Genomic DNA, 11,361 nt, shown 5'->3' on the forward strand with positions numbered 1-11,361 from the left:
CACTGCCAGGGATCCAGGGGCAGCCCCAGCTGCTCTGGGAATTCCATCCCAGCCCCTGCCCACCCTCCCAGCCAGCAATTCCCAATTCCCAATCTCCCACCCAGCCCTGCCCTCTGGCACTGGGAAGCCATTCCCTGGCTCCTGGCCCTCCATGCCTTGGCCCCAGTCCCTCTGCAGCTCTCCTGGAGCCCCTTTAGGCCCTGCAAGGGGCTCTCAGCTCTCCCTGGATCCTTCCCTTCTCCAGGGGAACATTCCCAGCTCTCCCAGCCCGGCTCCAGAGCAGAGCAGCTCCAATCCCAAAAGCTCCATGGATTCCACCTCCTTCCTCCCTAAAAACCCAACTCAGCCCGGCCGCAGCCGTTCTGCAGGATCAGGAGGATTCCCAGCCGGAGCAGGGCTGGCCAACAGCTCCACTTGGGCTCCTGGCTCAGGGACACAACGTGCGCCCACCTGCCAGCGATTCCCGGGACACGTGGCTTCCCTGAATCCTCTGCACCAGCTCCGGGATCCGTTCCCTGTGTTTCTCCACGATGGAAATCTTCAGCTGCAGCTCTCTGTCGTCGACGTGCTCCGCGTATTCCTTCAGCCCGATGAATCCCTCGGTTTCTTCCCATTTCTTGATGAAGGAATCGTTAATCACGAGGTTTGCTGGAAGGGAGGATGAGTTGATTTGATATCTTTTCGTTTTTAATGAAAGGTTTAATGAAGATTCTTCCAGCCTGCGTTAAGCTCCCTTTTGTTTTCCGGCTGCCAAAGGAATTTTCCTGGAAGTTCGCCTCACGAAAAATTGGGAATAACATCCATGTAATCAATTATTTGGGGTAAATTGGTGAATTCTTTGTTTTCTCCATAAAAGATTCGTCTGCTGCTGCTGGATTTTAAAGGAGGGATTTTTATCCTGAATTTTTACCCTGAATTTTTATCCTGAATTTTTTTTCCTGAATTTTATTCCTGATTTTTTTTCCTGAATTTTTATCCTGATTTTTTTTTTCCTGAATTTTTATCCTGAACTTTTTTCCTGAATTTTATCCTGATTTTTTTTCCTTATTTTTTTCCTGAATTTTATCCTGAATTCTTTTTTCCTGACTTTTATCCTGAATTTTGGTCCTGAATTCTCTTCCCTGAATTTTTATCCTGATGGTTTTTCCTGAATTTTATCCTGAATTTTTTCCCTGAATTTTTTCTCCTGAATTTTTTCCTGAATTTTTTTCCTGAATTTTTTCCTTAATTTTATCCTGAATTTTTTCCTTAATTTTTTTTCTCCTGAATTTTTTCCTTAATTTTTTTTCCCTGAATTTTATCCTGAATTTTTTTCCCTGAATTTTTTTCTCCTGAATTTTTTTCCTCCTGATTTTTTTCCTTAATTTTTTCCCTGAATTTTATCCAGAATTTTGTTCCTGATTTTTTTCCCTGACTTTTTATCCTGAATTTTATTCCATATTTTAAAGGAAATTTTAAAAAGGGAGCTTTACAACCAAAACAATCCAGGCAAAGCCTAAGATAAATCCAAAATGATCTAAAATTCAAAAACAGAGGGAAAAAATCCCAAATTCTGGGTTTACTCCCACTGAAAAGAAGGAGTCACAGTGGAAAGCTGGGAAAAGGTGCCTGACAATCCCCAAATTTTGGGAATTCTGGAATTAAGCAGCTAAAATAGCCCAGCCTGTTATAAAACCATTAAAAAAAATCACATTTTGGCCAAAAAATGAATGAGGAAATACAAAATTAACCATCAAAAAGGGCTTTAATTTCCAGCAAAACCAAAAAAATCCCAGGAAAAAGAAGGAGAAGGAAATACTCACAGTTCTGCCTGACATCTGCAGGTTGGCTGAGCTTCCAAATGTCATAAATTCTGCTTAGGCCAAATCTTGCCAATCCCTAAAACACAGACAAAATTATTATTATTATTATTATTATTATTATTATTATTATTAAAATAATTCTATTACTAATCATAAATAATAAAGAATCAACAACAATCAAGAAACACATTATTAATAATAATTATAATATTGTCGACATTTAAAAGAATATTATTAATTTTATTATTATTATTAATAATAGTAACAATAGTAATAATTGAGTCTATTGTATTTTCAATTCGATTTATTCCAAACTGCCAAAGATTCTCAGTCCTGAGCAGTTCAAACCCTCCTTGAATTGGAATTTGGCTGGGAAAAGGATGGAGAATTTGAAATATCAGCCTAAAATTCCCTAAATCAGGCTCCAAGCCTGGTGAAATTCCCCAAATCAGGCTCCAAACCTGATAGAATTCCCAAAATCAGGCTCCAAACCTGGTGAAATTCCCCAAATCAGGCTCCAAACCTGATAGAATTCCCAAAATCAGGCTCCAAGCCTGGTGAAATTCCCCAAATCAGGCTCCAAACCTGACAGAATTCCCAAAATCAGGCTCCAAGCCTGGTGAAATTCCCAAAATCAGGCTCCAAGCTCTCCAGCTTCCACCAGTTTTGTTGCCTCTCAAGAGAACATGGAAAATGGTTGTTCTTTCCCTATTTTTCCACCCAGCCTGCAATTCCAGATGATTTTTATTCCCATAATGCAGGAATGCTGTGCCAAAGGCAGCCAGAGCTGCCTGAAATCCTTGGAATTACTTCTTCCAGCCATCCATCCCTCTTTCCCTGCTCCATTCCTCATAAAAACGGGACAAAGAAGCCTAAAAATGGGATGAGGCCTGCTCAGGTTGGAGAGTAACAACTCCAAACAACTTCCAAGACCACAAGAAATTCCTGCTTTTTCCTGGAATGTTCATTTAAATCCTTGGAATTACTTCTTCCACCCATCCATCCCTCTTTCCCTGCTCCATTCCTCATAAAAACAGGACAAAGAAGTTTAAAAATGGGATGAGGCCTGGTCAGGTTGGAGAGTAACAGCTCCAGATATCATCCCTGGGCACAAAAAATTCCTGCTTTTTCCTGGAATGTTCATTTAAATCCTTGGAATTACTTCTTCCACCCATCCATCCCTCTTTCCCTGCTCCACTCCTCATAAAAACGGGACAAAGCAGCCTAAAAATGGGATGAGGCCTGCACAGCTTGGAGAATAAGGGCATCCCTGGGCACAAAAAATTCCTGCTTTTTCCTGGAATGTTCATTTAAATCCTTGGAATTACTTCTTCCACCCATCCATCCCTCTTTCCCTGCTCCACTCCTCATAAAAACGGGACAAAGCAGCCTAAAAATGGGATGAGGCCTGCACAGCTTGGAGAATAAGGGCATCCCTGGGCACAAGAAATTCCTGCTTTTTCCTGGAATGTTGACTGAAATCCTTGGAGCCGGACTGGGAAGCCCTGCTGGCTGCCTCCCCTCACCCCAATGACGTGGATTTTGGCCGGGGGGTCTCTCCCGGTGAATTCCACGGCGTCCTCAAACACGTTCCAGTTGCTCCGGGACAGCACGGCCATCCTCCCGGCGCGGCCTCCCCTCACGTCTCCTGCAGCGGCAATTCCCGGTTATCCGCGGCCATTCCCAGCAAGAATTCCGTCCCAACGCCCCCATCCATCAGGATGATCGATCGATCGATCGATCGATTGATTGACTGCTTCGTTTTTTAATTCTTTATGACTAATAGTCACTGGGAAGTGAATTGGATTAATCAAAGAATTCACTTGTTAAGTATTATTAATTTAATTAAGCCGTTAATTCATGTTTATTAATAATTCCCCTTTCAGGCACGGAAAGATTTTACCTTTGGAACTGGAATTTCACTTTAATTTAAACTTTTTAATGTAAAGGTTCTTCATTTAATGAATTCTTGGCTCATCTTGAGCAGCAGTATTTATTGTTAACATTTATTATCAATACTTATTATCGATTTCGTTTTATAAATTTAATTGTTCAATTTGAAACTTTAATTTCAATTCTTAAGCTAATTTTCTTAGTTTAATTGTTAATATTTATTACTGATAGTCCTTATTAATTTAGTTTTATACAGCTAAAGTTTTTATATTTTAAACCTAAATTTCACTTTCAATTTAATTTTTAAATGTAAAGTTTTAAAATTTAATTAATTCCTGACTAATATTTATCAATAGTATTTATTATTAATATTTATTATCAATATTCAAATTGATTTCATTCCATTATTTAATTTTAAACCTTAATTTTAATTCTTAAGCTAATTTTCTTAATTCAATTGTTAATATTTATTACTAATAGTCCTCATTAATTTAGCTTTATGCATTTAAAGTTTCTACATTTGAAACTTAAATTTCCTTCTAAATTTATTTTTTAATCTTCTTAATTTAATTAATTCCTGACTCATCTTTATCAGCAGTATTTATTAACATTTATTATCAATTTAGTTTAATAAATTTAATGACTGAATCTTAAACTTTAATTTGAACTCTTAAACTTTCTTGATTTGTTAACATGTATTATTAATATTTATCTTTAATATTGTTACTTAGTTTTAAAAATTCAATTGATCTTTTAATCCTAAACTTAAGTTTACATTTTAAAATTAATTTCCTTACTTCAATTAATTGTTAATATGTATTAATATTTATCATTAGCATCATTATTTAGTTACAAATCTAATAATTCTTTTACAGTTTTAGCCTTTAATGTTAACTTTAAATTTCTAAACGAATTCTCTTAATTTATTTACTCTTTATATTTATTATTACTTATTACTATTAAATTTTATTAATTTAATAACATTTTTATAAATATAAACCGAAATTTAATGTTAAATTGACATTTTTAGATTAATTTTCTTAATTTATTTGTTATTAGTTTAATTCATAATATTATTTATTCAGTTTTATAAATTTAACTAATTTGTTTCAAACTTTAAACGTAAATTAAATTTTAAATTTAAATTTCAAACTTAAACTCTGAATTTAATTACTGATCAATATTTATTATTAATATTATTTATTTAATTTCAGAAATTTAGTTCAAGTTTTGACTTTTAAAGTAAATTTAATCATAAAACTGAACTTTTAAATGAAACAGTATCAACGTAACGATTGGTATTTATTAATATTATTAATATTTTAATATTTATTTTATTTTTTCTCTTTTATTATTTTATTGTTTATATTTTATTATTTATTTAATTTTAGGAAATTATTTTTCTATTTTACGATACTTTTATTTTATAGTTTTATATTTCATTTTTCATTTAATATTGACATTTTTATGACTTTAATACTTACATTTGAATGAATTTCATTATTACGTTAATATTTACATTTTTAACGAATTTAATATCTACATTTTTAATTTAATGTTAGAAAATTAATTCAATATTTATTTTCAACCATATTTTAAATTTAAATTAATTTCAAATTAAATTTAAATAATTTTTAAATTAAATTTAAATAAATTTAAAATACATTTTAAATTAAATTAAATTAAATTTAAATACTTTTAAAATTAAATTTAAATTAAATTTAAATAAATTTTAAATGAAATCTAAATGAAATTCAAATTAAAGTTAAATTAAATTAACATTAAAATTAAATACATTTAAATGAAATCTAAATAATTTTAAATAAAATCTAAATAAATTTTAAATAAAATTTAAATAAATTTTAAATAAAATCTAAATAGAATCTAAATAAGATTTAAATAAAATCTAAAGAAATTTTAAGTGAAATCTAAATAAAATCTAAATAAAATTTAAATAAGATCTAAATAAAATTTAAGTAAGATCTAAATAAAATCTAAATAAAATTTAAATATAATCTAAATAGAATCTAAATAAAATTTAAATAAAATTTATTAATTTTAAGTGAAATCTAAATAAAATTTAAATAAAATCGAAATAAAATTTAAATAAGATCTAAATAGAATTTAAATAAGATCTAAATAAAATTTAAATAAAATCGAAATAAAATTTAAATAAGATCGAAATAGAACTTAAGTAAGATCTAAATAAAATCTAAACAAAATTTAAATATAATCTAAATAGAATCTAAATAAAATTTAAATAAAATCTAAATAAAATCTAAATAAAATTCAAACCGTTAAATTGTATCAATTTCATCACCCTTTAATATTTATCATTATCTTATTATTTAGAGTGAGCAAATGAATCCATCCCGATTCAGATCCCAAACCACCCCAATTCTTCGGGAATCTCTCCCCCGTTCCCAATCCCACCTCACCCTTTTGGTTTCCTCCCACCAAGGTTTTATTGCGGATCCCTTTGCACACATCCAGGATCGCGGCTCCCACGTAGGCGATTTCGGGGCCAAAGCGGAAACTCTGCACGGAAAAATCCCGGCATCAGCAGGAAAAGCACAGGGAACTGCTGGAACCTCTCAAAGTATTGCTCTGTATGGAATGACGGCATTCCCACCGAGCTTCTGGACAGCTTTTCTCGTGGAAAAAGCATCAAAATCCCCCCAAATATTCCAGGAAATCCTGGTCGTTCTTAAAATCTTCTGGAAATTTTGCTCTTGGAAAAAGTGCCAAAATCCCACTCAAAATATTCCAGGAAATCCTGGTCATACTTAGACCAAAATCACACAATTCCCACCAACTTTCTCTTGGAAAGAGCACCAAAATCCCCCAAAATATTCCAGGAAATCCTGGTCATTCTTAAATCCAAATTATGCAATTCCCAGCAACCTTCAGGAGAATTTTTCTCCTGGAAAAAGCATCAAAATCCCCCAAAATATTCCAGGAAATCTTGGTCATTCTTAAAATCTTCTGGAAACTTTGCTCTTGCAAAGAGTAACAAATTCCCCTAAAAATATTCCAGGAAATCCTGGTCATTCTTACACCAAAATCACACAATTCCCACCAACTTTCAACACATCCTTTCTCTTGGAAAGAGCAACAAATTCCCCCAAAAGTATTCCTGGAAATCCTGGTCGTCCTTAAATCCAAATGATACAATTCCCACCAACTTCCTGGACAATTTTTCTCTTGGAAAGAGCAACAAATTCCCTAAAAAGTATTCCTAGAAATCCCAGGCATTCTTCAAGTGAAATGATAGGATTCTCATCAATCTTTTGGACAACTTTTTCATGGAAAAAGCACCAAAATCCTTCAAAAATATTCCTAGAAATATTATTCACCCTTAAACCCAAATTATGCCATTCCCACCCATTGTCCATTCCTGGACAATTTTTCTTTTGAAAAGAGCATCAAAATCCCCCTCAAAATATTCCTGGAAATCCTGGTCATTCTTAAAATCTTCTGGAGAACTTTTCTCTTGGAATGAGCACCAAAACCCCTCAAAATATTCCTAGAAATCCTGGCCACGGGCAGGGACACCTCCCACTGTCCCAGGCTGCTCCAAGCCCCAATGTCCAGCCTGGCCTTGGACATTCCAGGGATCCAGGGGCAGCCCCAGCTGCTCTGGGAATTCCATTCCAGCCCCTGCCCACCCTCCCAGCCAGCAATTCCCAATTCCCAATCTCCCATCCAGCCCTGCCCTCTGGCACTGGGAAGCCATTCCCTGGCTCCTGGCCCTCCAGGCCTTGGCCCCAGTCCCTCTGCAGCTCTCCTGGAGCCCCTTTAGGCCCTGGAATGTGCTGGAAGCTCTCCCTGGATCCTTCTCCCCTCCAGGTGAACATTCCCAGCTCTCCCAGCCTGGCTCCAGAGTAGAGGGGCTCCAGCCCTGGGAGCAGCTCCATGGATTCCTCTGGATTTGCTCCAGCAGTTCCAGGTCCTGCTGCTGTTGGATCCCACAGCTGGATCCAGCATTCCAGGTACAATCTCCTCAAAAGAAAGGATCTCCCTGAAACAAGGTCTCTATCCCAGCTCCCACTTTTCCAGCCACGGGATGGGATCACTCTACTAAAGGCCCCCAAGTGCTGGATTCTCCAGCAATCCAGGGAAAAGCAAACCCTGCAGGGTGCCAAACTGCAGGAAGTGTGCCTGTTAAAGCCTTCCCACTGGATTTGGGCTGTATCCATGGAAAACCATGCCCTCACCTGGGTCAGGTAGTACACGTGGGTGTGAGGCAGCGCGTAAAGGGTGTTGACGGCCCCTCGGAAGGTGTAAATCTGCTGGTGAGGGTCTCCCACCAGGATTTTCCCACATTTTTGGGACTGCACAATATCCACGATGGCTGCAGGGAAAAACATGGGATGGTGAGGGAAGAACCTGCTCCAAACTCAGGGCTGACGAAGGAAAAGCTCGGTTGGGATCGTGAGGGAGGAACCTGCTCCAAACCCAAGGGAAAGCTCAGGTAAAATGGTAAAACCTGAGGGGTAAATTTATTGAAATTCCAAGTATTTAAGTTCAGACGCTTCTCCCACATCCCTGAGCACATGGAAATCCCCTCTGGAAGTGGGATTGGAGTTGCAGCTCCTGGAAAAACTCACCTGGAGTGCAATCCTGGGCTTCATCCACAAAAATGGCATCGTACCCTGAGAGCTGGGGCTTGCTGAGCTGCCAAAGCTTCAAATATCCTGAGGGAAAAAATCAGGAATTTCAGGGAGAGGGGAATTCCCTCGGCATAAACCACCAGGATCTTTCAAACAAATCCCTTTCTTCCTTTTTTTTCCGGTTGTTTGGTACCATTTCTGGCCCTACTTCCTGCTTGGAATTTCCAGGACATTTGGAAGGGGTTGCAAAAAAATCTCTGTCTCCCTTTGCAATCTCAAATTTGATGACTCCAAACTTGTTAATGCCCCCAAAAATTCCCAGAAAAAGGTTTTTCCTAGTTATCTCTGGCACTATCCAGAGGAAAGGATGCGCTGGAAGCAACTTCCAACTTTTGGGCCCAAGTTTTAGCCACAAAAAAACCAGAATATCCTGAAAATCTGCACATTTTTGTCCTGGTGGGAAGAAAATTTGTTCATTTAATGGATTTTATAGATGAAAAATTGAGCCAGAGGGATATTCCCTGGTGAGCCAGTGGCAGGAAAAAAGGGATTTTCTCTTTCTGGATGCTCAGCCAGAAGCAGGAAGCATGAATCTGTTGATTTTTCCACTCCAGCCCTTTATCCCAAGGGATTTGCCATCTCTTTTACCATCACAAGTCATCTTGTATCTCTTCTCTGCGTCTCCATCCAGCTTCTTCATGTTGCGCCAAATCTCTTTGGCCTCTTCCACATTGATCTGAATTGGGAAAACACAAGGATTGGGATAAATTAGGGATCAATCCGTAAAATGGAATGGTTTGGGTGGGAAGGGAGCTCAGAGCCCCTCCAGTGCCACCTCCTGCCTGGGCAGGGACACCTCCCACTGTGCCAGGCTGCTCCAGCCCCAGTGTCCAGCCTGGCCTTGGACATTCCAGGGATCCAGGGGCAGCCCCAGCTGCTCTGGGAATTCCATTCCAGCCCCTCCCCACCCTCCCAGCCAGCAATTCCTTCCCCATATTCCATCTATCCCTGCCCTTTGGCAGCAGGAAGCCATTCCCCAAAAAGCCCCAGACACTTTTTTCCCATCCCAAGGAGCTCCTGGGATCCACGAGGATTTGGTGAGGAGGTTGGCTGGAAATATCCCTTAGGGAAAACTGGGATTATCCCTTTTTTCCCAAACAGCATCATCTTCCTCCCAATCTTTGATTCTTCCTCCCAACTTCTTTGGAATGTCGTTTCCAACCTCTGCTTTCTTGCAGAGCTCAGGATTTCCCCCAACCCTTTCTCTGGCTGAAGTTTTCCCCAATCCCAGCCCTTCTTCCCGAATTTCACTGAAACATGGGAAGATCCCTGTGAAACATTTTGGGAGGGGGGGCTGAACATGGATTGTTCAATAAAATCATGGAATGCTTTGGGTGGGAAGAGACCTCAAATGCCATCCAGTGCCACCCCCTGCCATGAGCAGGGACATTTTCCACTATCCCAGGGTGCTCCAAGCCCCATCCAACCTTGGACAATTCCAGAGGCTGCATCCCCTAAACTCACTTGCTTTTCCTGTTGGCTCATAAGCTGCATTCGCCCGTGAGTGTTTTTGAACCACACGGGCGTGTGCTCCTCACAGATCTCCTCATCCGAGGAGGAAAAGAAGTTTTCCAGAGTCTGGGACACGGTTTTCCCTCTCACAAACAGGGATTGCTCCTTACGGTTCCGGAGGAGGAAGCTGATGGAGAAAGCGGACATCTTGGAGAAGTTCAGCTTGCCTTTGTCTTTGTAGCTGTGCCAGAGGTGATAAAAAGATAAAAGAGATGTTAAAACACACAGGAATCCCTTTTTTTTTTGGTGCACTATCCCTGGAGAAAGCTCCAATTTATATCCCAATCCATCCTCATTATTCCTAGAATGGAATATCTTTCCAACCTGCACAGATTTGTCCTGGTGGAAGCAGGAATTGGTTGATTTTAGATATTTTAGAGATGGAAAATTGAGCTCATCCCTGGAATTCCAGACTGTTTGCAGAGCCAGGGAATGGGATTTCCCTCTTTTATTCCTCTCTTTTTCCAGGTCATGGCTCGTTTTCCTTCCTATCCCCAGCTCCAATGGACAGAAATTGGATCATTAAAACAACTCAGGATAAGGAAATTGATTCCTCTGCTCAGGAAAAGCAGAGCCTGGAGTGGTTGTGCCGCTCCAGCGGAAATGGGAAGCAGGAAAATCTCATTCCCAGTGGATTTCCATCTCCCTCTGAGGAGCTCCTTGGCTTTGAGCTGCCCCCAAAACAGCAACAGGGTCTGTGTCAGCAAGAGCAGGGCAAGGAGGGATTCCCCAGGCTCCCATGGATGCTCAAATCCCCGGAGCATCCAACTGCATCCATTTGGAAACCACAAATAACAAATTTCCCATTATTTCTGCTGCCTCAGATCCCAAAGGTTTCCTTCAAAACCATTTCCTTTTCCTTGTCCTTTCCCTGCTTCCACAAAGAATTCCCCACTCACTGTCTCCCAATGCTTCCGAATGCCAAGGAGTGGAATGTCTTGCACGTGACATTCCTTGGAAAAACATTTTTCCCCTTCTCTGCCACAGCTTTGTTGAAAGCCACGTAAAGGAATTTCAGCTCCGGGAATTTCTCCGCGTACTTGACCAAGGTCGAGGTTTTCCCTGTGCCTGGAGAGGAGAGGAAAATAAGGAATAAAATACCCAGAGTCAGGAATGAATGATTCCAGAAATTATTCTTTTCAACCTCCCTCTCCTGCTGTCCAAACTCCACTATTCCACTTCACCCCCGATTTCAGAGAATCATGGAATTATTTAGGTAGGAAAAGTTCTTTAAGGTCAAGCCCAACCATTCTCCAGCAGTTCCAAGGGCATCCATGTCCCCCAGTGCCACATCCACAGGGTTTTTAAATCCCTCCAGGAATGGGGACTCCATCCCTGCCCCGGGCAGCGTGCCAGGGTTGGATAAGCCTTTCCAGGATGGAATTTTTATAACATCCAACCTAAACCTATCCTGGCACAGCTTTAGGAACTGCCTGCTCCAGCCTGGATCCCTTTGCCATGGGCTCAGTCCTTCAGGAATG

At 39.1% G+C, this 11,361-nt stretch overlaps 1 protein-coding gene across 1 annotated transcript in view; it reads right to left on the minus strand.

Annotated features, from left to right (window-relative positions):
• Positions 1-412: 412 nt before the first annotated feature.
• The window catches only part of LOC121660378 (F-box DNA helicase 1-like), a gene marked incomplete at its 5' end in the record, with an annotated part of 11,595 nt that continues 646 nt past the window's right edge, over positions 413-11,361 (minus strand). Inside the window, 9 exons of the mRNA XM_042019728.1 lie at positions 413-648; positions 1,803-1,878; positions 3,329-3,450; positions 6,134-6,233; positions 7,913-8,049; positions 8,306-8,392; positions 8,957-9,044; positions 9,833-10,061; positions 10,780-10,948. Of these exons, the coding sequence (XP_041875662.1) occupies positions 428-648; positions 1,803-1,878; positions 3,329-3,450; positions 6,134-6,233; positions 7,913-8,049; positions 8,306-8,392; positions 8,957-9,044; positions 9,833-10,061; positions 10,780-10,948 (1,229 nt within the window). The remainder of the gene's footprint in view (positions 649-1,802; positions 1,879-3,328; positions 3,451-6,133; positions 6,234-7,912; positions 8,050-8,305; positions 8,393-8,956; positions 9,045-9,832; positions 10,062-10,779; positions 10,949-11,361) is intronic.

This window comes from Corvus kubaryi, unplaced genomic scaffold, assembly GCF_017639235.1.
Source record: "Corvus kubaryi isolate FWS band 111438036 unplaced genomic scaffold, C.kubaryi_AGA036_p1.0 34399, whole genome shotgun sequence".
NCBI lineage: Eukaryota > Metazoa > Chordata > Aves > Passeriformes > Corvidae > Corvus > Corvus kubaryi.